This window comes from Agelaius phoeniceus, chromosome 5 (genome assembly GCF_051311805.1).
Source record: "Agelaius phoeniceus isolate bAgePho1 chromosome 5, bAgePho1.hap1, whole genome shotgun sequence".
In the NCBI taxonomy this organism is placed as follows: Eukaryota; Metazoa; Chordata; class Aves; order Passeriformes; family Icteridae; genus Agelaius; species Agelaius phoeniceus.
In genome coordinates, this window is record NC_135269.1 from 60033604 (window position 1) to 60061334 (window position 27731).

Consider the following 27731-nt stretch of genomic DNA (forward strand, 5'->3'; position numbering starts at 1 on the left):
TGTGCCAAATAAACTCTGTCATAGATCAGACTGGACTGCTTGTTCAGAGAGGTTGTGAGTGGTGCTTCCTAAATTCAGTGGTAGTGTTCTCATAAGTTGCTATGTCTACTATATAAGGTCTAGGCAATTAAGAATTGTGTCATTAAGGATTTTTATTTTTTTCTTTGCTTGTTTAAGTTTTTTTACAGGTTTAACTTCAGTTTCTTTTCCATTTTCTTTTTTGAGGTAGGTAATTACATTGTACATGGTGGTATTATTGCTCTAACATGGGTCTCTGTATGCACTGCCTCTGTAAGAGTAGGTGGTTTAATCTTACTCTATTACAGTAGACATTTAAACACTACTGGGATAAAAGGAAAGTATTTCCAAAACTTTGTATTGTGGTAAGACCCATGCCTGTAGAGTCTGCTGCTATTAAGGTTTTTATTAAGTTTAATAATTTATAATTTATGCTCTACACTGTTAGAGGCTGTGTGAAAGTGCTTCATGGTTATGGGCTGTCTTAGGCATAGGGGTCAGTAAAGCCACATTGATATTGTATCTGGGATAACTGAGCAGGGAATGTAAATGCTAAAATTCACTTAGCAGGCAGAATGAGTTGGCAAATGCTGTTAAAGGTTTTTAGACTCTGATCCAGAATCCAATGCTGACTTTCTTGCTGTTATTCCTCTTCCTGGTATTCATTGTTGCATGTTTCTGTAGGTGAAGTATCCTGGTTATGTTTGAGGTGGCCTGTGTTAATGCAAGGCAGAAACTTGCCTGTGTTATATATTCAAGTGTATTTTCTGTCATTGTGTCAATTTTGAATCCTGATGGTATTTTTTCTACCATGAAGAAACACTTGTAATTCTCTTAGCTGTCCTTTTTCTCAGGGTTCATTTTATCCAAAAATAATGTTGTGTCATTGCTGCTTAACAGTTTTTCTTCCAGGTGTGGCATGTACTTTGCACAATGTGTCCATGCCCTCCTGGCATTCTTGTTCTGAGTGCTTTGCTTTCTGTGATGGTCTGGTGTCTGTGTTACCACAGGCTTACCATATCTCAGTCTTTTCAAATAGGTCTCCCTTCAACAGTTTTCTAATACTTTTCTGTGATTTTCTACCTTAGTGTTGCTTCCTTGCCTCTTCAGGCATCTCCTGGTTCTATAGGGACAAGGAGAGCCATGACACAGCCTGAACATTCCTTGTACTTCAGTGCCATCAGGCTTTCTTTGTTGTGAATTTTCTTCCTGATATTTGAATTATATTTCATTTGAATATTTTTTTCCTTCTGATTAATCCTATTAAGAGTGAGTACTGAATGCCTTTGTTCTTGTAAAAGCTGAATTGTCTTTGACTCATTTCAGCTGGGTTAATCACTAAGCAGGTCCCTGATCACATTTATGTCTGGGAGAGCTTTTTTCCTTTGGAAACAAGAATCCTCAAATAAGTGAGAATACCCAAAAACATCACAAAAGCCAGCAGATGGACTGCTGGAACTACTTGCCTCAGCAAGTCACCCATCAGGACTGGTGCTCTGTAGACAGCCCTGTGCTTTTGTCTGAGACACATCAGAAAGTGGGATGCTTTGTGGGATGTCTGTTTTCTTGTCTGCCTCACATGCTGCAAATGCTAGCTTTAATTCCCTTCATTTAAGGCAATTTTAACTTTTTTTTTGCCGTGTTTTCCAGTTTAAAGTTTATAGATTGCACATGCTTTTAATGTTTTTTTTTGTTTTTCTATGCAAATAACAGTTTTGTTATTTTCCCATCTGCTTCTTGAAGACAGAATAAATTCTGTAGGTGTGCCCTTGGTTTATGCCTGCCAGTGACCCAGCAGAGCAGAGCCTGGTTTTGTGTCTAGCAGCAATACAGCCCTGGGGAGCAGGGACTGCAGGCTGCTGCTACACTGAGGGACATGTGGCTCCTGGGAAGGAGGAGATCCTTGGAAGGTTGAACACTCAGCACCCAGGCTAATTGATCTGTTGTTTCTTTAAAATCACCAGAAGTGTGTGAAGTAGTTCACTGATTCTTCCTGGACCTTATGATTTGTGCTCAGGAGCTGCTGGCAGTATGTGTGGGTTTGTAGACCCTGAAATAAAAAGTGTTTCTGGTTTGTCTGTTTTCCAGTGGCTCCTTCATTGTGATATGACAGGCAGGGAAAAATTATTTGCTGTGACTTTGCAGAACTGCAGTAAATACAAAGTTGACAATGAGTTTTGCTGGTGGTCTGAAAAATTTTGGAAGATGGCAGTGGCTTTTGCTCCAAAATCATCTGAATCCATCTGTTCCCCTTGTGGATTTTCATTCCTATTCAGTACTGCATGCTTTTGAGAAATGGATTCAGCAAAGCATGGATCTGTTTTGATAGCTGCAACACAAAAACATTTATTTGTGTGCAGTAGAATTATTTTCCTTACTTGTTTTTTGCTTTGTAAAAGAAGAGCAAATGCAGTGCAGTTTGGCTACAGGGCTCATTTAGTAAATCCTGAATACAAACTAAAATAGTGTTGCTATTGTATTGAGTTTTCTCCTATATGTTTATGCTGTCTCAGGCAAATTGTCCAAGTAGCCTAGGCCCCAAGATCTTGTCTGGAAAGATAACCAAGTTATATGCTATAGAATCTATTCTGTTCCCATTATATTAAGCTTTGTTTCCATTTGTGTCCAAGTAATTACCTACATGTTGACTTTTACTTAATTTCTCCTGCAATGAAAGTGTCTGCTCTGTCAAACACGAATGAAGTTTGACAAATCATTTACACAGCTCTTTATAAGTCCTGTTTTACATGACACAATTGAAGTTTTAGCTGGTTAAGCAGCTGATTATCTGTGTGCTTATGAACAATTTGAATATAAACACAAATGCAAATAGTAAAAGGAAGTCAGTTCCACAACCACAGGAAAAAAAAGCTGCATCTTTTAGTACCCTTTAGTGTATTTTAAATATTTTTAAATTTTTTTTCCCTAATCTTTCCACAAGGGTTTGGCAGTTCTGTGGCAGCAAGCAGAGTACTGGCCATCAGTCAGCTGCCTGCTTGGGTTGACTTCTTTCCTCCTTCTGTTTGTATTGCATGACTGATAAAATCAGTCAAAAATGCACTATTTAGAGTGTTTCTTAGAATTAGATATTTTGTAGTTTGTTGCTAGGAGCATGGGGACTACATAATAAAAGTGCCACTGTCCTTGTAACTACTGAGATACATTACACAGCCTGATTTTTTTTCACTTGAAGAATGAGCAACTTAAGTAGTGTGCTACTTTGAGATGGTGAAACGTCCCACCTATTGTCCACCTATTGTCCTGTTCAGATTTTCTGTGAGTGCTGTCCTCTTCTACTGTGAGGTTTTCTTTGAACAAAACTTTTCTTTTTATTCTTCAGTGTAAAAATTACATTTTGCTTTGGTGGATTTAAGAGCCAAGAGGACATTGGCTTATGCTTTTGTCTAAAATAGTCTGTGAGGTAAAAGGGGGTTTCTCTTCTTCATGCTGTGGTAGGTTTAAAATATTATTTTAATTTGCTTTAAAGTGCATCAGCTAATGTAACTAATCTCCATGTTAGCATGTTGAGGGGCTAAGATGAGCTTTACAAGTTAAGAAATCCCTTGATGTGCATATAAATTAGTCCTAGACTGAAAATAGTAGTGAATGCTAGAATACATATTTTTGTAACTTAGTACAGGTAGTATTCCAGGGAAGTTGGGAGTTTCAAAATCTTCCAGGGACCTAACATGGTTTGCAAGTGACAAAGACCAGTCTTTATCTAGACTAGTGTTAAAACCAGATCAGGAGATCTGGGTCTCAAAGACAAACCATAAGAATGCATTGGAATTGCCTGCTGGGCAGGGAGTGCTGGATGAACACCTCTGCTCTGGGCAGGTGTTGGAGTTTTGCTGTCCTGTGTCAAGAAGGTGTCTTTGAAGGGTAATGGAGAAGCTTGCAGTAACTGGACTAAGACAGTGGTGAGGAAAAAAGCTTAAATCATGGGCAATCAGTGCTGTTAATTATGTAATTTGTTTATGGTAGTGGACTTGTGATTAGTTATTTTTGCAAGTATTTCTACCCACTCTTTTGAATTTTTGTAGTTAACATACTCAAAATCTCAATATTTTAACAATTAAAAAATATAATCCAAATATATCTTAATATTGCGAAATGTGAAAATTAGTGTGGGAGGGAAGGTGCAAAGGGTTCTTCTGTCTTACTTAAATTGTGTAGTTGGTTAAATTTTTCCTAAAATCACCATAAATACTAATCAGAATTGTCATTAAGAAAAACCACTCCTGTATAACCTTGTTATTCCATGTCCTGCTGTGGACCTACCTTCTGCTGGAGAGGGAGCTCTGCTGCTATGAAGATTTTTCTTATGCTGTGCTGCTTTGGAAAATGGCTTTTGTGTTCTGCAGACCTGGAACTTGTGCCTAACAGGGATTTGTGATTTGTGACTGCATTTGTGACTCACTGCCTGGCTGTGGTGGAATGGCTGAAGAAAGCAAAGCTTATGGGAATGTCATCACTGTGCTTTTAAGACTGGAACTTTCAGCAAGAATTAGGTATTCCTACACTGCTTTATTTTTGCCTTTAGACTACAAATCTATCAGCATATCTTAACTGCAGTGAGCAGGAGTGTAGATATGGCTTTGAAGATGTGGTGTTTCAGGACTGCAGTATGGATGTTATGGTGCACCAGTGTTACCATTTCAGAGAGCCATAGTTAGGAATTTTATGCTGCTCCTTAGCTTGTGTGGTATTATTTAAGAATGCATAAAGAAATCACTAGTGTGAGTGAAGCTAATACTGTGTTACTTGGCTTTTGAATACCATTAGGGTGATGTAACTGCCTTAGATGTGGCATTTTGCACTTGGGCTGAGGTGAAAAGTATGGAGTGGGCAGAGGTGGTTGGAAGGCTTTGTATTCAGTTGTGTGAGAAGAGCAATCCAAGTGCTAGTTACATATATCAAGTTAAAACACCAAAACTGCAGTGGGACACAGCTTAATTTTAATACCAGAACAACAGGGAGACAAAGCTAATTTTACTTTAAATAAATTAGATCACTAAGTTGGCTGCTTGGGAATTTTTTTAAAAAAATTAATCATAGAAATTGGCATATTAAGTTTTTCTGGGTCAGATTTGAAGTTTTAAGCCAGTCATTAGGACCTTTATTCGTATTTGGAGAGACTTCCATGGAAATAAAAACCCAAAGCAACTAGGAATACTTAGCTACTTATTTAGACACTGATGGGAGAAAAAAAAACCTGACTTGTAAAGGAAAACCTTACAGTAGCTTATAGCAGGCTGAAACATGAGTAATTAAAGTGCTAAGTCAATGTGGATTATTCCAGCGTGAGCCAGTCTGAATTTGCTTCATTATATGATTGTGCTGCTGCTAGTGATGAACTGAAATCAAGGCCTTTGGTAATTTAATAAATCCATATAAGGAGATGAATATGATTAGATTTATAATCTCAGTCTTGTACTGATTTTTAGCTACTTGCTAAAAATACTTGAAGTATTCAAATCAAGTGTTCTTGAATCATTATTTGAAAGACATCAGTAAACCAGACAATTTTGTTTTGCATGAGACCATTTAATTTTGTTTTGGACTCTACATGTTGTTCATTTTTGATGTTACTTATAGCACACTTGGTAATTTAAATTTAACAAACTGATGTTTTTTTAATAACTTATGCTAGGTAAATTCAAAGTCTTTAACAAAGGTCACATAAAAATATAACCTCAGATTCATGAAAGCTTCAGGCTCCTCCTTTCAATTTAAGTGACATGCCAGAGGTCACTTGGAAAAACATCTTTTAGGTAGACAAAGGGGACCTTTCATTCCCATCTCAGACATCAGCTGATGGGGCTCTCCAAACAAATTCTTTGTTTATGTGCATCTCATTTACAGTTATTAAATTACCAAATGAAAGTTAAATACTGTCTTAGGCACTCAGAATATTTGTACAGTCAGGTTCTCCATCAAAGCAGGAATTAATTGTAAGATCTAAAGCAGATCAAAAATAAGAGGGTGGGTTTAACACTTGGGATGTTTAAAACAGAACAAATGCTTTTTATTTTTTATGCCTTCAAGTGATAGATCTGTGTACTACAGAATTTCCAAGGTGGAATTGTTTGTCAGGTTCATGTGCATTGACAAAGCTTTTATTTATCTTTTACCATATGTGTATTAAAAATAATTTGCTTATTTTGCAACCTCTTGATACTTATGTTAGAGATGACTGAAGATGTTAGTTCTTCTATCTAGCAGTATTTTTACATGAACTGTATAGTTATAAACCTGAAGCCCTTTCTCAGAGGAGAAAGCAAGCTTTTCCAGTATTCTGGTAAGAAAATAACTAACTAATAATAGCCTGTAAGTAAAGGGAAAAGATAAATTCCTCTAATTATTCTCAAGGTGTTTAAATTTGGAGCAGTATTTGATTTTTAGTCTGCCTTGCAAAGGAAAAATTTTGGTTTGAACCTCATTACTTCAAAGTTTTAATCTGAAGGATTTCCTGCTGGCATTGATGCTCTTTCAGAACAGAGGCCACTGGTATAAGGAAGAGGCACTTTTACAGGAGCTGCCAAGCAGGCTCATCCCAGAGCACAATGCACAGCTTGCAGAGACACCTTAATTTTCATATTGTAGATATAGTTTTTGTTCTAACATGGAGAATGATGTAATTTTTTTGTTTCTTTTTTTTTCCTATACCTGTATTTCATTTTGCAGAAGTCTAAACCTGATATAGTAATTTATCTTTCAGATAATGGTAAGGTCTGTAATTGTTTTCTGTAAATAATACTGAACATTGTGATGGCTCACCATATGCCAGCTCTCCAACAGAGAAAAATACTTCACATTCTCTAAAATTGCCCTCTTAGTAGGTTTTATATTCTTTCTTGTGCTGCCTTCTTGAAAGAAATTATGGGCTGAGGGCTCTTCTAGCCCTGTTGGACATTTCTCACTCAGGGTAACTCATGAACTCCCTCATCAGTATCAGCAGTTCTGAATTTTGAGATGTGCCCTTCCCATAGGAAAAAATACCTCATGCACAAACCTAGTCTGAGGATTGCTTGTGATATTTAATTCAAAGAGAATGACAATTCTTCTACATTATTGTGTTCTTTGACTGTAATGATTAAATATACAATAGCCAATTTATTCTTAGGTAATTACAGGAACTATTGCTTTGAAAATGAATTCCCTTAAATCTGACCTTCCATGTTTTGATTGATGGTCTACAAATATTTAAACATCATCCTGTGAAGCCCTGTCCTACTAGGTTTCAGAAGTTATATTTCTGCCTTTTTACTTACCTTCTATATTTTTAATGGCATATAGGTTAAATACACTGGTCAGTTAAGACCTCATTGAAGAGGTGGGACCTTCTGAGATTCAGAGTTGTATGCACACTACATGCACTCATAAAGCCATTAGAATCTACATAAAAGTTTTGATAAAAATATGGCAGATGTCCCTAAGACTTTGATATCTCTGACAGATGCTCTGAGGACTCAGTGGTTTGAGTTATTTCATTCTATGTTATTTTTCTCACTTCTAGATCTGTTCTCATTGAACTTGTTTCAATCAATTGTCTTGAAGGTAGAAAAGCAAGGACCTTGAACTGGTGTTTCTTTCTAGAAAAGCATTAGGTGTATGACCTTTGATTTTTTTTGGGTTTTTTAAAGATAGATATAGATAAAGTTGTTTAACCTTTCTTCTGCATGATTTGGCAAGCCACATAAAGTTAGAAGTTCTGCATGCCAAATTTGTCCTTCAGATGATGCTTAGCACCCTCGCAGAGTAGGTTCAGAGTGAAGCTTGGTGTGGGTGAAGGCTACTTGGATCTCTGAAGTTATTGGAGAATCTGGGAAAGAGACCTGTGATGATCTTTTGGAGAACTAGTTGAGTAATCTAGCATCTTTTGTGTTTTGGGTTCAGCAGCAGAAAAGAAATGTTGGCATGGTTGATCATTACTAGCAGTCAGTGGCACTGTGCAGTTGCCCACTTCATGATACAGAAATGTGTCATTCAAGAAAACATGAGAATATAAAAGAAGGGTAGCAGTTTCTCTATATTATTGCATACTTAGAGGCAAAAAGCAGATATCCATAGTGTTAGATGTATGCACTGTTTTTTTAAAGGTTAAATAATCCTGAGATATCCTACGATTCAGGCATATAATTAAGTGAATACAGAATTCAGTACAGATCTAAAGAAATGTACATTTATTTTTATTTAAGAAATCAATACAGTTTTGTTATCTAATGAAGTCATGAAACCAATAAGAGGGAGGTATTTTAAAGTACATGGTTCTAGAAGACACAGTCATTTAATTCATAGTATTTTCCCATTCCTGCTCTCAGAGGCATTGCAGCAAGATTATTACCAATCCCTTCTTCAAATTTTGCACAACATTAATTCCATATGTTAAAGAACAGTGTGCTGCTAAAGATAACATATTGCAGATGAAGTTGTGTTAGACTGCTGGTTCATTCCATGTGAAGTTAGTATGGAATCATGAAAACTCTTAAAAGAATGAAGAAACTGCCCCCACCCCAAAAAAACTCTGGAGTGCATGATATTGTGCTGTGACTTAAAATATAAAATGCAGAAGAACATCTTAATTGAGGCTGGGAGAAGTAAAATATATTTATATGCTAAAAGGCAGCTTCCTAAGCAAGTAGAAGAATTTATGGGAGAAAGGAAATATGTACACCTTATCTACCAACTCAATCACTGCAGAATCATCCCTTTGAGTCCCTCCAAGAAGCACACACAAATGAATTCTATTTCTTATTTTGACTGAAGTGTCCATTCAAAATTTCTTCATCAACATTTGCTCTAAACTGAGCCAGATTATTTTTCCCCTATTATCTGCACTTGCCCACTGTGTTCCTCCCTCATGTACAAATCTGATTGCATCTTCTGTCTCTTCATATCTGTCAGCATTGTAAACCTTGCCCACTCATTCCTTATCTCCTGTAAATGCTCCATTCTTCTTCCTGTGGTGTTCCTGTGCTATAAATACCCTTCATCACGAACATTTGTAGCTGCTGCACTCATCTTTTTCAACCTCCTTAGCCATTTCTTGCCACCATAGCCATAAGGAGCTGAGGAGATGATGGATTTGGTTGGCAATTGCATTACTCTAATGATAAATGTTACTTGTGCAGATGCACTTAGAAATGTTTTTATCTTGCCATACTTGCCTTCTCTTCCCCCATGGTACACTCCTTGTGTTCTTAGCCCTTAAGCTCTCCATTCAGGGAAGCAGTCTTGTCTCTATGTTTTTATATGGAACAGTGTGTTCTAACCCTATCTGAGAGTAATGTAATGTAAACTCTGTATAAGAATACTTCATTATTATGTAAGATGTTTTGGCTGGTATAGAGGGGATGGATCCTCAGTGTTTGCTGTGAATTGTGTCTGATGGCAGTGTTGGAGCTAGAATATGAAAAACTGGAGTTTTAGTAAGTTTTGAAGTCTGTCACAAATGCTCCATGGCTGTAATGCTGTAGGAGATAAAAATAAGGACTTAGCATGAAAATGTATCTCAAAAAGGCTTTAATACCATAATGTAGATACATATTTGGAACACACTTATCCTAGCATTTCTTTGTGAAGGTACAAAAAGTACTTACTAATGTGCAAAGAAAAAGAAAGTGATTTTAACTGGAAGGCAGTACAATAGTCCTCAAAAGGGAAACATGACTTGGGTCTCCCTGACAGATGACACTCTCCACAGTCACTGGAAAAATGTGCATTTTGAATTTCGAATGAACTTAACAGTGCTGCGTCAATAAATCACAAATGTATCCTGGTCCTTATTGGTCATGACTGTGGTTTTTTGAGGAGCTGTGTGCAGTACAGCTGTCTCTGAGGTGAGAGGAAAGCAGTGCTTCAAGAGCACCATCAGTGCCAAGTGTCCTCTGCAGCTTTTTGCTTACAAAGAGAGAGAAGGCACTATTATAATCAGTCTGCCCTGAGGAATGCTGCAGGAAAAAGATGACTAATGGGTTTTTTTTTTTAAACAGGAAAGCAAACTGCAAAGGAAGAGGGATTACTAGAGGGATTTAAACACCGACTGTAATAAAATATCGATTTCAACCCCTTTTCCTCTCTGCCAAACTAATGAATGTTTTCATTGTACTTTGTGAGAATGAGTCTTACAGGGCAGAACTCAGGTCAGTGATGAACGTGTCCTCCTCTTCTAGAGAGCCAGTCTAGTTCTGTGGGTAAAGCAAGACTGAAACGGTTCTGGTCTCAGCATTGGAAAGGTCCAGTGAAACCTGCTGTGAGCACTTCAGACATGGAAAACACCAGACTGACCCACAGGGTCAGGTGAACTGAAGTGAATATGACTTAATCAGGAGCAATATTTTCAGGCACCTGTGGGATACATAGCTTTGTGTTCAAAAATGGAAAACACAGCTATTCACCATGCTTGTTTTCCTCATTCATACATAATAATTTATGTATTCTTTTCATTTTTAGTAGAAAGTGGCTGCTTTTTGAGCCAGTCACAACAATGCCGCCACGTAATGAAGCTATTTGAGAAAATGAACAGTATGAAGCAGACTACTGGTTTAAAACATTATGTGTTTAACATGTGTTCTCTGAGCACATTCTCTCTGGGCAGATCTTAACAGGTTAACACACAGCTTAAATATATATACAGTCTCTTTGGTATACAAAAATAGTCTTAAGGAAAGACAAAAAAAAAAAAGGAATCCTTGATATGATTCAAGACTACGTACTCTCAATGAAGTAAGGAAAGATGAGTAAAAGCCTGACAGAGGGCTTAAACTGGGGTTGTGATTCATGACACCACATGGGAGTGAGTACATGCAGACCACATGTTTGCTCTTGGCATGTGTTAGCAGCTAATGGTACGCAGGATTTTATCTCTGCTAGTTACCCCCTAAGTGTGGTTACATTTCGGTCTCATACTTGTGCCTGTTTTAGCATTGCCAAAACCTCCTTCACTGAAAGAGGGACAAATCTTGGCTCTAAACTCTGAAAGACTTAGGGCAAAATTTGTGAAATAGCAGCAGTCTTGAATATTTGATTGTTGTGTCTGTCCAAGGGCAAGAGGGAGGAGGCAAAAAAAGGCTCTGCCCCAGTTGCACATACACCTACCCTCTACAAGTATGGCCAAATGGTCAAGTTAGGCATTTCTGGTATTTTGTAATGACTTAAATGACTTGCAATGACTAAAAATCCACACCTCTGCGAACCGTCTGCTCTTTCAGGCTGTTTTGCAAGATACTGATGTCCCCATCTCAGAGGAGAAGTTAAAAAAAAAAAACAACCAAAAAACAGAAAAGGAAAGAAAAGTAGAGGGAAACAAACTCTCCTAGTTATCCTCCAATTGATTAACTTTTGTGGGTGCTGTGCCAGAAATGCACAGAAGGTAGTTAGGGCATGGTTGTATTTTGTGTGTGTTTGTTTTTAAACTCTGATTATCTCATGCAGTTATTCTTTCTTGGACACTCAGTATGTGCATACTATTGTCAGGAGTGTAATGGAGAGGTAATTTTAGCTGCTCTGGTGCCAATCTGTATGCATGGCAGCAGGCCAGGCATGAGCCAACCTGTGCCATCGCTAGACAGCCTCTCATTAGCTTCTTTAAAGATATTTCAGTGGTCTGACACTGCAGGTTAATTGGCAAAATAAAATCATTTCTACTTTGTGACATGGCTTAATAATAAAAGCCAGCTATAAGAAAGGTAAGATTTTCACTTTAATGCTCATGCTCCTGGTTTGAATTCTAACTGTATATTTGTATTTTAAAATGTTGTGTTATTTATTTTAATATAAACATTTATTATAAAAGTGGCAAGTCAGAACAGAAAACACTACATGTCAGCACTCTGGGATAGATTTTGCCACACAGCAAAAGATGAGATTTTTGTTGATTGACCTATTTCTCTTTTGCCTGTTACTTGGACTGTGGAAGATTCAATTTTATTCTGTCATTCAGCTGCCTGCTAGTAGGTTTGTTGAAACCTTAGTTCATGGAATGGTTACAGGATTAAGTCTGTTCTGTTCAGCTACTTTTCAACTGATGTTTGCTGAAATGTGCCCTGTTATAAGATGATTCAGTCTTTCTGATGGGGATTCTGCTCCTTGAACCTGCTGTGTGTCTAAAACTTTGTCTTCTGCCAGGAATTCACATGCTTGTATGTGAACAGATAGTGTGCTATTAACTTCAAAGGTTGGGGGGGAAAAAAAATACATAACTGAGTTGAAAAGGGTCCATAGTGGTTGCTGTAACTGTGGCAGCATCCAGAGTTTTTCAGAGCCTGGCCCTGGCTGCAGAACTGTGGCCATACCTGTGCTGGACCCCTCATGCTCTGGAAACATCACAATGGCTACACTGATAATTCTGTTGTGCTGCTAATAGTAGCAATATCTTCATTGCCCCTGAAGTTTTACATTTTCTAGGACAGTAAATAAAAATAATGATTCTACAATGGCCTTTACTTTACCCATCACAGGCTTTAAACATTTGGCTTGGTAACCAGGAGTTTCATATAAATAGAGATTAGGGGCATTATGTGTCTGAAAATGTTCTTACAGTCCTGTATGTGTCTCTTAATCCACAAATATATCTGCTTAGATTTATCCCATTTAACTCTATCAGCCTGAGTGCATTTCCATCAGTATTTAAATTTCCCTGTGCTGTTGTGTACTTCCTTGTCTATCTTGCCATATTACTTAAAAAAAAATAGACTTTTTGTTTCTTTGCATAAATATAAGAGTGATGATAAGAAGGAAATACAACAGAAATTTTTGTTTTTCCCTGTCTACTTTTTAAAAATTATTTTTCTCAGCCAACATGCCTATGTATTCTTAAAATTTTCTATGAACTTTTTAAAGCACTCCACTTTTTCTCCACTGATACTCTCCCTGGTTAGTTGTGTGCTTCCTGTTTTCAAACTTTGTCATATCCATGTTATTTCCTTTTTCATTGAAGATGAAATGTTAATGTGATTGATGACTTGTGTTTGTGTAAGGGGATTTATGTGCTACTGGAGATATATTAGTACCTGTTCTAATGTTTATCATGTGTGGATTGCAGTGAGTAACAGCAATTTAAAAAATTGAACAGCTGAGTGACTCTACTCTTGAACAGACTAAAAAACCATCCAAACCACAGCCTTCTTTCCCTGTTTATTCCTTATAGAAGGCAAGTGATTTGGTGTCATTAATACACAAAGATGGGTGATAACTGATATTTTAATCTCACATTAAATGGCAGCAGAAGTCGGTAACCAAATGGGTGAAAATTATCTGAATTGATACAACTGCCTGAATCTGTGCAGTAAAAGTGGGATTCACTTGATCTCATCTGGCTGTCTTCAGTGTAGGCATCCACATTCTGTCTGGTTATACTTATATAAACTTTATTGCTGGTGGGGAGATGCTGGCATGTGGGGGATTCAGCCTGTTTGGGCTTAGATTAACCAAGTAGTGAGCTGAAATCTCAACATAGGCAATTTCCCTGCCTATGGTAAAAGGAGCATGGTAACTCAGATGAAGACACTAATAGGCAGAATTTGTTTAATCTGTCTAAAAGTTAATGGTTGAGAATTGTCATTGTGCCTATTCAGTCCGTGGAACAAGTAGAATTGTAGGAAAGCCATTTTTTCCCTCTTAAAAATAATGGTGATATCCTCAATGATCTTGACAGAATGCTAGGGATTTATACACCTTCAAATGCTGGGTTTAGTAGCTTTTGCAACAGTTCCAGCTAGATTTTTAAGAGGACTGTTGGACATACACAAGCTTAACATAAAATAATTTAATTTACACTTCTTCTGGATGTGGCCTTTTCTTTATCTAGTTCCCTTGTGTGCTTTCTCAAGGATATTAACAGAGGGATGAAATAATTTTAATAATTATCTTAGAGGGATAAAGTCTGAATATTTCATCACTTTCAATCATTTTTTCCTAATGGTATTTCTAAGTAAAAATAAACCAGGGCAATGTTAAGTCTTGCCCTTTTTTTTATTCTTGTTGGAGGAATGGTTTGCTGACTCATTTTGATGGGAAGTTTTTCCAACTTTAACGTAGCAATTTGTGGGTGTTGCATATTTAAAAAGTAAAAAAAGCAAGTTCTTTTCCCTAGTCTTCTATATAATAAGCATGAAGAGTAACTAATCAAAACTCTGAAGAAGATCCAATTTTTAAATGTATGTTTTACTTCTTGTTTCCATGATGTTATTATACTGCCTTATTCACAATGGGCAAAAGCTGAATTTTTAATGTAAAAAAAATAGATGCTGCAGGTTCTCTAAATACACTTTGTACTCTCTTAAAGTCAGGTTAAATTGTACTCAAGATACCATATTTTCAAGTGTATAGACATCTCCAAAACATGGTTGTAAATGTAAGGTGTTGGGTGCAACTTGCAGATCTGCCATTTCCTCAGCTTTTCTTGTCATTGCTTAGGTGCTTGTTTGAGCAGAAGCAGCAGTGCAGCCAAGGGGAGAGGGTGCTAATGTCCTTGCTGTTCTGTCCTTTTGGGTAGAAACCAACTGTTATTTTCCAGTGCATATTCTGGGGTATCCTGTAGACACTGCACAGAAAAGCATTCATCAATCTTCCCTAAAATATACCAAATGCTCTTGTTGTCCTTCTCCCTAACAACCTCACATCAGCTCATTTGAACACATTTGCTGCATTTAGTGTTTTCCCTTGCAAGTTTTAGTCCTCATCTTTTTCAGTTTGGTTTTCTTCCTACACTCTCCTGAGCGTTCTCACCCTTCTTTGTCTACTGTCTTCAGCTGTCTATTTTTGCCTTGGCAACATACCTTTTCTCTGTCAATGTTCCTTCTCTTTCTTCCAGAAATTTTGCTGTCTTTTTCTATTGCTTCACTTTTTTCTGCTCTCGGTGATTTCTGCCCATTTTCCCAACTTTTCCTTCATGTTAACATTTCTTTTCCTTCTAATTAACATTTGAAGCTATACTGGTGATTCTCATAACTTAGGAAAATCACACTATTTAGAATCAATTTGTTATATGGTCTCTTCTTATGATGCTTATTCATAACTTCTCATTATGGGTGTTAAATACCAGGAGCAAATAAAGATGATGTAAATGTAGTCACATTCCATGTTTCCCAAAGGTGGTTCAAGTAGTAGTGACACTTAAAAATATATAACATTGAAGTGTGTTTCCTTCCTTGTATGGGAGCCAGGATGATCATTGGTGAGGTTTGTCTGGGCTAGATTTGCCAGTCCTGTTGAAACTTGATTAATCTGATTTTCAAGCATGTATCATCTGTGACTGTAAACTTAGATACTTTAGGGAATGGTGAATAGGATAGTGAAACTGGAGGAGAATTCAGATTCAGCAACTTATCATGCTCTTTCATCAGGTTTTTTATTTTATTCAACAAGGTTTTCAGTTTGTTCACCTGTGTTAATATAAAGGGAAATGCTCTAAGGTTGAACCCTTGCTCTGAGTCCTCAGCTAAATCTAAAATAGGAGGTAGAGTGTTATCTGCCAATCTGTCTTCCCATTTTCTTTTTCCTTTTGATATCTTTGTGATTATCTGCACCGATCAGTTTCTAAAACAGTTTCTTTTAGTTCAATAGGGTTTTATTTTTATGAAAGACGTAACTGCCACTGTAGGCAGCCTGTACAGCATTGTATATTGTTTAAATGTTGCTCTAAAAACTGGCAAACTTAGGACTGTGTTGTTGAAGACCTGTCTTGCCAACAGTGAAGTCTCTGCCTCGTGTGTTCAGGGAAAGACTGATGGAACCCAGGACATCCCTCTGGCTGTCCTGGATGGCTCCAGCTCCTGCCAGGGGGCTCAGAGGCCTTGGCACAGAGCCCAAGATACCTGTGACTTTGATTTTGACCCATGGAACAAATTACCACCTTTCTATGAAGAACTGCAAGTCAGGAGGGTTTAAGTAGAATAGTAGTTAGTTTATCACAGGGTGAAAAGTAGATTTTAAGGTTTTTAGAATGGAGGTTCAGGGTTCTGAGATGGAGCAATTTGGGCATGTTTTGTCCTTCTTTCTCCTTCTTCTGGCCTCCATGTTCTGTGTGATGCTGGCACTTTTGGATTGGTTTAAGGTAGGAGCATACTGTCTAACATAGGTGATAGGTATTGGGACATTACTGTAAATGTACATGTAGTTTTTAGGGTAAAAAAAACAATGCCTCTGAGGGTGCTCAGTGTGCCTTGGACTGACCTGCTGAACAGATCTCAGAATGTTATAGATAACAGGAAAATAAACAAGCTTGAAAACTACAGCTGAACAATTCTGACTCCTTCTTTGATTGCTGGGCTGGGAAAAGAGACTTTTAACACATCTCAGGGTCACTCTGAGCAGCAGAGATTCCCAGAAAAGACGGGCACATGTAGAAGTCCTGAGTGCCTGGTTTGGAGATGTCAGCCATCAGTTTGGGCACATGGCAGCGCTGCATGGGCTGGGACAAGGAGTGCAGGGAGGAGAAGGCTGGGGACAGGCTGGCTGGTGTCCTGCACCCCCAGCAGCATCCTGCAATCAAAGCTGTGCCACGCAGTCCTGGAGAGGATGGGAGGTACCAGAGTGACATCACCACAGGCTTGCAGAGCACACGGTGATTTCTCGCCACCTACATCGCTGTGTCCTCACTACAGAAGAAACTATTTGTAGCCAGCTTTTAGGCAAGACAATAGCAGGTTTCTCATATGATTGCTGAATAAGTGATGGGGAAGTCAGATGGAGAAGAGGAGAGGGTGTGAAAAGAAAAAAAGTAGAGCTAAAAAAAACCAACCTTGAAAGTCTTATTGTTTAAGAGGTAGTTTTGCAGGCCAGCCAAGAACACTTGTAATTTTACATCAGCAATGGCTGATTATGATACAGTGTAGATGAGATATTAATGAACAAGGAAAAAAAAGGCAAGCAGCATAGATCTAAATAGCTTTACTAATTGCAGGATCAGATCTCATCAGGTCTGGACAAACCTCTGTTTTATGTAAATACCTCCCTTATTGGGATTGCTTTCAACTCTGTTCTTTCCTATAAAAATATTTTGTCCTTAGTAGCCAGAATTTTCCTCTGATCAGATTTTAAAAAATCTCACATCTTGCAGAAAAAAATATAGATATTTCTCCAGATTCCACTTCAGTCATTTATTGTTGTTTCATATGTATAATGTTTGGGTTTTTTTTTTTTTTAAATCATCCAATTTCTTTGAAGAACAGAGCAAAAACAAAGCAAGGGGATATTTTGACATGTATTTGCATGCATGTTGTATATATTATCCATAACATTAAAAATATTCCTAATAGACATTCTTCAGGACTAGAAGGCTTTCATAGCATTCCCTTACCTGGAAGCACCTCATATTTTCTCTTTCCTTTTTTGTGAATTTGTATGTCCTTTCCAGTATTTCCAATTACAGATATTCAGTACATCTATGTATTATGTGGTAATTACAGTCAGACTTCACACAGGCAGGCATCTGAAGAATTAAAGGTATTTCCGTTCCTTACAAATGGGAAGTGTCAGCTGGCTGAGGGCCAAGTTATCAGTGTTGGGTTTTTGTTTAAGGAAATACTTTCCTGTGTTACTGCTATGTCCATTGCACTCCAGAGAAGCCCAGTAGAAAAATCCCCCAGTATGTTCATGTTGCTATGTAAATCCAGAGCATTGGCAATTAAAGAGTGAAAATGGTATATGTGAGAAAAACACTTGAAATATAATTAGATGGTCCCTCCTTTTGTGGGCACTGCGTGCGTATTTAAAATTTGTCATCGTTACAATTTTATCTCGTTACAATTTTATCTCCAGTAATAATTCTGAAATTTAATTTTTCTGTGTTACAGCTTTAGTGATGATACTGTTTCCAAAAGATTAAACTTGATCAAGATGTAATTTAAGAATAGGTAGATCAATTTATTTAACTAAAAAAAATCTAAGGTAATAAAATGATGCTGTGTTAACAGAGAATTGTCTTTGTTCCCAGGTGTGATCATTGCAGCTTGATCTGTTACAGGGGGTGTGTGTTACAGCAGACAGTGATTTCCTCCTGTGCAGTGTCTCAGGGTTTCCTTGCTGTCACTGGTGGTGATGGCAGCAGGAGGGCACATCCCTGTGCCAGAGGCAGGGATGGCTGCAGTCACTGCTCGTGCATCTCCAGGGGCTGGGAAGTGGTGGTGTTTCACATAAAGTTTATTCTGCCAGTTGAGGCAGAAGGTATCTCTGCTATCTCTGGCAAAGAGATATCTGGCACTGGTGCCACAGATCCAAAGCCTTCTCCTTGCAGTAATTGGTGTTGGTCTGACAGGCTGGAGCAGGATTTCAGAGCTTGCATTGGCCCTTCAGTTGTCTTTTGAATAAGAAACAAACTGCAAAGAGCATACTTGAAGGGTGGCTGACTGCTCAGATAGAGAATTTCAATTTTTGTTTAATATTAAATTTGCTGTGAGACAAATCCTTCCTATTTCATTCAAGGGTGTCTGGTTTGAGCCTGTACTGCTGAGTGGCCATGGTCAGCCTTATTTACACAGGAGTTGTACTGTGTCCAAATGTAGGACCTAGAGATAAAGCAGGAGTATATGATGTTATTTGGTGAGTGTGGCATGGTACAGCTGGCATCAGCATCTTTGTTTTGGCACTTTTAATGGCTGCTGAGGATGCTTCTCTTGCTCTTACTCCTTCATGCAAAATGCTTTTTGTTTCCCTATTCTGCCCTTTGTCTCTATTATAAACAATGCTCTTATTCCTTCATGCAAAACACTTTTTGTTTCCCTATTCTGCCCTTTGTCTCTATTATAAACAATATGGAACATCTTATATGAAGTTTTACAGGGACAGCTCTGTAACCTGTCCAATGTTCCTCAAGACTTAGATTTCAGGTAAGCTGATCACCATGTGGGCCCATGTCCCAGTGGGGCACAAATCACTGCTAAAGTGGAAAGATTTTTGGCTTGCTTTGTGCTTGGGATGATGTGCTTTTTTGATGGAGCTTTTTCTGAGAACTGTGTGTGCTCTTATGAACCCAGGAAAAGGTGAAACAAGTCCTTCCCATGTCCTAGAGGAACAGGGCTGAGAATGTCTTAGCATCTGAAAATTCAAGGAGTATAAGAGCCTGATGATCTGCTGGATAAGAAATGTCAAAAACCTTACAAGAATATTTGGAAAAATCAGTTGTGTAGATACTGTGATAATAACCACAATATAAAAACATATTGAAAAGCATACAGCAAATGTACTAAATATCTCAATTTAAAAGTATTTCTACTGTAAGGATTTCTATCTGTAAATTTTGTAAGGAAAAGTAAAAATATAAGGCTTTTTAGAACAGTGAATGGTTCTGAAAAATAAGACTAAGAAGAAGTTTTAACCTGAAGTTTAAGGTTATAACATGTATTCAATAACTGTGACCTCATTTAATCCTTTTGGGTAAATCATGTAGCTTCATCTCCTAGGAGAGGGAGGAATCAGTGTGTGCAAGATTTTATGAGTCACTGCTTTAGTCTTTATAAGGTAACATATGCTTGATTCAGTTTGGATGAATAGAAACCTGTTTTTCCTTTAAAACTGGAATTGTCAATCTGCTACATTAGAGCAATTTTTTTTCCTTCAATTTTGAAAATAAAGCGCATAACAAATGATGGGAAAATAATAGCAGTTGAAAATTTGAACAGCACTTAAGACATTCAGGCAAATTATAGACCTGAAAGAAAATGCTATTATCAGAAGGATCCTAACACAGTAATAATTGTACTCAAGAATATAAAGGGAATAAAGTAGAAATATTTTGGATTAGAAATCAGAAATCATTCACTCTGTCCATTGAGTTAAGATAGTGAAAATATTAGAAATTATGTAGTTTGAGGGTATATAACACTCATTATTTTGCTGGAACTTGAAGTTTTTTCAGCTTCAGCAGAAAAGCTGTCCATGTATAAATTTTTAATTCACTCTGTCTCTAGCTACCTTGTGTTCAGCTATTTCCATATGGAAATATGGTTTTTTGCCTAGCAATAGGAAGCAATTGGCAGCTGATTTTAAAAGGACAAAGGATATGCTTTAAGATACTTAGAATATTTTGGCTTGGGCTGTTTGTTCTTTTCCCCCTAAAATTGATAAACTTGTAGGAATAAGCTTTCTGTTTTCTGGCAGCTCTAGAAAATGTTCTCAACTCTGTCCCTGTCCCCTCCAAACAAAACTGTTCTCATAAACATTAAATACTTATAAATAATAAAGTTCAGTATGACAATAATTAGGAAATAACAAGCACAGATATATTTGGGGTGAATAGTGCTTTCTTTGGTGTGCTTGCTGGTAATCTGACAAGTAGTTATGCAAAATGAAGAATTTTTTTTTTCTTTGCAGAATGTCTTTTTGTAAAACGATGGATTTTCAAAGAAACTTTGGTCAGAGTTGTTTATTGGCCTGAGATGGGAGGAGGGAGGGAAAAGCAAGGTGGTGCTGGACATACGTCTGGTACAGCAAATGCTGCCAGACCCAGCAGAACTATGAGAATGAGGAATTCCTCTTATTGTCACCTTTGTGTTTCAGTAAGCACTTTATTAAGGAATATTACAGTCTGTTAATAGATGAAATACCAGATAATGTCAGCTGGGCTTAGTTATGTGGATGACTAAAAGAAATTCCAATTAATAGTTATGTTTAACTAGTTAAACATAAATTATTCTGCTTCCCTATGTTCATAATGAGCCACTTATTGAGTAACTGTAGCATATAGTAATGCTTTTTATCTTAAATATCTAATACTTCCTCAAATTTATCTACAAACTTCCTTCAAAATTATTAGTATATAATCTGTGTGCATTAAAAATTCTTCAGAGGTGTAACTTACATCAATTATGTATATTTATATATTTGGAAACTAATTATTTAAAGTAAAAGGCAAATTCATCTGTGCATTTTGTATTCCTTTTTCCCTTTTGGAGAAGCAGAAACAAGCTTGACTGTATGGTTCATGTTCTCAAGCTTGTTTTCACTCTTGTGATCTGCAGTGTGTGCTTCCTTCCTACCACATTTCACTCCTTTCTGTATCCTGTGTTTTTCAGTGTCCTCCTCATGGTGAAGATTGAGTGAAATGTAGTTGTAAAACGGTAATACTGGTGTTGCTGTTTTTCTTGAATGAAATACCATTGTTCTGTAAGTTTTCAATAAATAGTCTTTCATTTTCTTCTGCAAAAACAATGCAACAACTTCCATTTAAGGTATGTACTGTCTTTCAGAGCAGCTTTGGCCTCCATTTCTGTTAAGGAGAACTGTGCTAAGCAACTGGCAGTGTCATCTGCATGTGAAGGATGTCTGGCTTTAAGAATTAGGGTAGACTTAACTTTTGGGTACTAACTGGGACTAGCAGCCATTTTGAAGGAAGACATGTTTTCCTCAGAATATTTTGTTCCAGTAGTTTTAAGTATATCAGAGATGTAAAAGGTAGTGGCTCTGAGATCTCTAGGAGAAGATCAAATGCAACATATAGTTTCTCAAAAACCCCAGAAGAGTCAGTACTATTAACATGATCCATGGAATGTACCAGTAGATACTGAGTAAATCCATCTTCCCCTTTATGCAAGAGAAAATGAGAGACTTAAAAAAAAAAAATTCTCTATATTTTTTTCCACCATTAGGTCTTGACTCCTAGATATTGTCTGCTGAGCTGGGCCTGAGTGGGACCCAGCTGTAGTTGAACTTGTGCAGTGTACAGAGAAAAACTTCCCTTTGTATCTGTATCTGGTCTCTAGAACTTGTATGTGGGACAAGGAAGTGTTGTTTTCAAAACATGCTGTACATTCAGTGCAGTAACTAAAACACAACTCTTACAAAAATGTTTAAAATTTAAAGTGCATTTCAATATTACTGACTTTTTCTAATACATATCTTTAGGAGAGGAGAGAGTTTGCTTTATCATTTGGAAGTAAACAGTTCCTTAAAATGGTGGTTTTAATATTACAAGTATGGTATTACCTTAAAAGTTCTAATTTCCTCATGCTCTGAGCAGAAATATTATCTAACATATTGAAGAGGAAAAATACTAAGAATATTAATGTAATCTCCTCTAGAGGAGATTGCCACTAGTTTTTCTGTCACTTACTCTTCAGTGAGGCAGTTGCTGTCTTGTGTATCAGCATTGATGTGAATGTTATGAGAGACCTGAAGAAGTCCATAAAGGTACTATTTTTTTCCTCACTTCAAAAGCTTAGTAACATCTGGAAGATGATTTTATTTTAGGGCAGTTATACTCTTTATGCTTCAATACTACCTCATGTAGTATTCATATGCTTATCAAATTTAGGCTTGCTCTGTGTTTGTGCCATTTTGAAACCCTTTTTAATCACATGGCCTGTGATTCTAGCAGTCTTTTAGAACTATTTATTTTAAAAGTATATGATCTAAAACATAGAAAGCAGTGAACTTCTCAAGTTGTGTGCAAATCTGTCTCATTTTGTTTAGGGTCCAGTGCCTCATTGGGAGAATTTAAATGTATTGCCTTTTGTGCTGTTTAGCATGTCACTTGTACAGTTATCCAAAGCTCAAAACATAGATCTGTCCACATAAAATCACATTACTGATACCAAAGTTCCTAATGCACTTCATGACTTCAAGGCTGAAAAATTACTTAGAATAGACAGTTTGATTAATTTCATTTGTTTAATAGTTTCAGATCTGTCTTCATAGATTCATTTGGGAAGCAGGACTATTTCTTTTAAGAGTAATAGTGGAAGTAGTCAACTTGCAGTAGGATGAGGTTTTATAGGCAAATTGTAAGATCCAAGCAGCTGTAATTGTGATGCAAGGATGGAAAATTCAGTGGAGAATAGACTAGGATGGATATTGATAAGGAAGTACATGTTTAAAGATAGTGTAGAAGAAAGGCTAAAAGCACCTCAAGCTTGTGTCCTAACATACACACCACACAGAAAATGGAAGAAAAGCACTAAACCTGCTAGTTTATGATCTGATTTGACTAACAGAATGTGTGGATGAGCCTACCTATTAATTAAAAATGAAGTATATTTTTCTTGCATTTGTTTAGTATAATATTTATTTTAAAAAGGATGTATGAAAACTTGTATGGCAGGGTTTGCATTGCAAAAAATGGAAGGTACTTATGTTGAGATGCTACTTTGTCTCTTCCTTTGCTCCCAAAAGGCTCAGGGGTGGTGGGAGGAAGAAGCTGTATTAGTTGAGTCCTGCAAGAGTGGATCTCTGCCCTGGATAAATTTAATACATGCACTGTCAGTAAGATATTTTAATCTTGACTGATGAACATGTTGTAGACCATTGAGATAATCTGTTTGTGGTAGACATGATTAAATTTTTAGTGAAACAGTGACTTCTGTCAGTTGACTTTGAAATTGTGGTGACTCTGATATCGACACATATGTCACAGGGAACAGTTTGTGCAGTGCCATATACCTTGTCCACACTTCTCCATCTGTGCTTAAACAGCAGCTAGGATTTTTTTTATTTTCTTTTATTGTGGAGAGCTCTTGTGTATTTTTTTTAATTGACAGAACAAATAAACAAAACTCCAGGCTAATTCTGCTCTTCTGTTCTTTTTTCCAGATTATGTAGATATCCCTAGTTCCCACATAATTTTTTTTTGTTCTTCTTTCACACTGCTGAAATAACAGAATTTCTCTTCTTCATCTTGTGTGGAGAGTTTCTTCCCTTATAATTTCTGAGGTGTTTTGTTCTAAATTTGGTATGGAAACTTCAGGTTGCTTGGAGCTTTTGATGTGATGCTCTCTGACAAATCCCCTGTGAGTTTAGAAACCGCCAGCATCTCTTTCTAGGACTCTTCTCTCCATTTTTCCAAGACTCTGGTCTTTTTATTTTTTGGCTTAGCAAATGCCTTCTTGCTTTAACTTCATCTGATGCCTTTTTCTCTAGTCTAACACACAATTTCCACTTGAATGTATCAGAAGAGGCAAACATCTAGGCTAAAAAAAAAAAAATTATGGTTAGTTTCGGCTTTCCTTTGGTTTGAAAGAATAACAATCATGATGATTAGGAAGCCATTTTGGGCAGTGTAGAGCCTTTCTGGTTTTTGTTTTCATTCAATCACAGCTTGAATAGTATGGCTTTAGAGACTTAGTGTATCTGCTTCTCTCAGGCATTGGCTGAGAGCCAGTTGTCTGCCACTTGATCTGTACACTGCAAAATGATTCAAAGTGGGCTGATGAAGTGCATGGAATGACTGAGGAGTTGGTGACAACAATACTACCCCATACCTGAATTTATTGGTATTTTGTAGCTGAAAAAATTTACTGCATTAACTGCTGCTTTGAGATGTGCAAGCTCTAATTTTCATTCATCTTCAACTTTTATTCAGTCAGTGTTATGATCTGTTCTGGATGTGGTTCTATATAGAGTGCTGTCTTTTTTGTGGCCTCAGAAATTAGGACAACCCAAAACTATTCAGTCAGGATGTAAATGCTTGCTCACTCAGCAGTTCTCTGTACCTCTGGGTGCTGAATAGTACAGTTATTGAATCTACTCATGAAACCCTTTAAAGGTGTGGTTCCTTGGATCTCTAAGAGGTGCAGGTCCTGAACAGCCCAGCATTTGCCTTTGTGGCACTGTACTTGAGGTAAAGTGGAAATGTTAGTTCTGTGTTAGGTTGGGGGGTCCTGAACTGAGAAACCTCCAGAAAGAGCTATTCAATTGTAAAACTTTCCTTTTTCCTCTCTTTTCTTTTTCTGTTACTTTGAGTTTAACAAATACTGCTGTAATTTGCATTCTTCTGGACTCAAAGGCCAATAGAGTGGTGCTATGGTGGCTGCAGTTTGAAGGGATTTTTCTGTTGTGTTATTTGGACTTAGGATGCAATTTCTAAGTTCTAATAAATTCTGTAAATTATCCCAGAATTCTGGATATGTAATTTATAAAGAATCAAAATAAACAAATGAGACCATTGCTGTTTCTCCAGCCATTATTCTCTTATGGCCTAAAGGCACTTAGTGTAAACTCATGTGTCTTATTTTGGTGATATTCCCACAATCAGTTTTGTATGAGGAGTGATAGTGATGGTATCAGCCTGAGTTTGCTGGTGCCATATGGATGTGTAAAAGTACAGATTTGCTTTTTAAAATGAACAAAAGGGATCCTTACTTGTAAAAATCTCAGGTAGCAGAGACAGAAGATTGGTAAATCCAAAATAAGAAAATATTTCAAATTGACAGAAGGGAAACAGGAAAGAAAAACCACAAAACCTTGTGAAAAGAGTGTTATCTAATTGTGGATGCTCATTAAGACATTGGAATTTTTTTTCCTATGGGGTCTCATTTTATTGAAATTCTTCTTGCAGCTATATTAAATAAGTCTTTCTTGTCACTTGGTTACTAGAAGTAAAATTAAATTATGTGCTTTAATACCATCATGGAGAAATGTCTTGTAGAGAATCCAGGGACTCAAAGTTTGTGGTGAAATAACTTACATCTTGGATTTATTTTTAGCATCTTGTGGTGTACTGTTAGCAATAAAGTCTTAGTATAATAATCCATTGCAAAGCCTATGTGGAGGCTTAGTTATGGAATAAATAATTTGATCACTTCCTTCCAAACTCTGTGGATTTTGTTTTGCTATAAAATCCTGCCTTTTTAATATCTGTTTATGTAATCAATTTTAATTTATAAGCATCTTCAGAAGCAATTAAAAATTTGTTGGACTTTGAAGTTGAGGACCATGTTTATAGTCAGTTGGTGTCAAGGCTCTGTAGTAGAGACATTTACTTTAGTTCATCCTTGCATTGGGATGTGTGTCTGGGTGTGCAGAGAAGTGATCTGGTAGCTGTGACTGTAGGGCCACTTGCTGCCTGGGATGGACAACAGTAAAAGAAGTTTTTTATGGTACTTGCAGTCATGTAGTGGAGCCAGTTGTGAACATAATGACATTTCACAGATATGTTTTCAAAAATCCGAGAAGCGTCTACTTTGGATGTGAGAACTGAATACTTCTTGGAGGTTCTTCTGATCAGTATGTTTTGGGAAGAACAAGTGGCATATGCTTAAAAAGGTGCTGATCACTGGCTAGCTTGCATGCCTTCCACCAGAGCATGAGAGTGATAAACTCATTCAGATAGTAATAATACTTTTGTAACTGTGGTTGAAAAAAATTAATAAATCTAGTTTACCCAGCTTTTCTTCTTCTGTTTTCAGAAATTTCTGTGGCTTTGTACCTGAGATATGTATGAAGAGATGAAGAAAAGTCAGGTTGAAGGTCTTCCATTGTGGAATGGTTAATCCCTTAGAGTTCAGGTTTACTGTGGCTGTTAACAAGTTGACATAGTCTTGCTCAGGTCTTACCAGTATTACCACAGGTAATACAGTCTCCAGCGAGGATATGGTCTTAAAATGAGGCTCACATCCCTTTGTTCTTTTGGGTTTTTTGGGTGCTTGTCTCCAGAACACCCGGTGAATTCACTTTTCAGCAGTCTCTGTTCTGCTTTGACAGGATCTTGTGGAGTGAGTGGCATCTCCGCTTGGTGCATCTCAGCATGCTGGGTGTCCGTGCCAGGGTGTGCTGCCAGCATTTTGGGAACAAGGGACCAGCCCAGGCCTTACAGGTGCTGGCCTGGTGATCACAGCATCACAGAATGTGCTGAGTGGGAAGGAACCCCCTGGATTGTCAAGCCCAAGTCCCAGCCCTGCATGGCACCATTGCCAGGAGTCACCCCATGTGCCTGAGGGCATCGCCCAAACGCTTCTTGAGCTCCGTCAGGCTGGGGCTGTGACCACTGCCCTGGGGAGCCTGTTCAGAGCCCAGCCACCCTCTGGGGGAATTACTAGGTGTTAAAAAAAAAAGAAAAAGGAAATATGACTTTTCAAAGTCTATTTGGGGGACATTAGAGGCAGACCACTAAAACACAAAAATCCAGGTGTGCCTAGCGTTTTCCACATCTGGTTGCTCACCCGTGTGTGAAAGTAGTGATTTGATACCTCGCTTTTTGTGACAAAAATGATTCAAAGAGCCATATTTTTCAGGGCTCTTGATCTGAAGGCTTTGGCGGGTGTGCAGTACCTCTTAGCACGGTACCCGGGAAGACGATCCGTGCCGGGAATCTTTTGTTTCGGGGTTTTTCCCCTCGGCGGGCACCCCCCGCGTCCCCCCCGCCGGCGGCAGCGGTGGCGCGGCCCCCGCGCTGCCCCCGCGGGCTCGGGCGCGGAGCGGCGCCCCCCGCTCGGCGATGGTTCCGCCCGCCGTGCGCGGTCATGTGCGCGGGCCCGGCCCTCCGAGCGCGGCTGGGCGGCCTCGCACAGCGCCGCGTCCCGGGCCTCCGGCGGACAAAAGGGCGCAGGGAAGCGAGACCTCCGGAAGGCGAGGGCAGGCGGCGTCGGTGGTGAACGTTTTCTGATTTTTCCAGAAATCAAGCAGAAGACTGAGCTGCTGATGTCAGTTAACTCTGAGAAGTCGTCCTCTCCAGAAAGGTACGGCCGCATCCCCGTCCGCATGAACGCGGGGCTTCTCCCTCTGCCTCCGCGGGGCTGCTGGCATTGTCCGCGTGTGCTGCATGCTGGATCTCGCTCCGTGCCCACCCAGCCTGCCCTCCCGGTCGAGCTTTGTGCCTTTTGGCCGCGGATGCCGGTGGCCGGCCGTGCCCCGGAGCCCGGCGGGCTGCAGCATGCGGATCCCGGCGGGGCTGGCTGGTGCAGACCCCGCGCTCCGCCGCGCCTGTCAGGCGAGCGGCGCCGCGCAGACCCCGCGCTCCTGCCCGCGCTCCTGCCCGTGAGCATCGGTAGCAAATAGAACTT

The 27731-nt window shown here is 38.3% G+C and overlaps 1 protein-coding gene across 4 annotated transcripts in view; it reads left to right on the top strand.

Annotated features, from left to right (window-relative positions):
• Nucleotides 1–27731, top strand: part of SRPK2 (SRSF protein kinase 2) — a 129344-nt gene that overhangs the window by 16281 nt on the left and 85332 nt on the right. The window contains exon 1 of one of the 4 annotated variants that reach the window (XM_077179113.1): nt 27222–27407. The exons of the other annotated variants lie outside the window; for them this stretch is intronic. Within the exon in view, the coding sequence (XP_077035228.1) occupies nt 27370–27407 (38 nt within the window). The 5' untranslated portion in view covers nt 27222–27369. Of the gene's footprint in view, nt 1–27221; nt 27408–27731 lie in introns of those variants that run through there. 4 annotated transcript variants of the gene reach the window in all.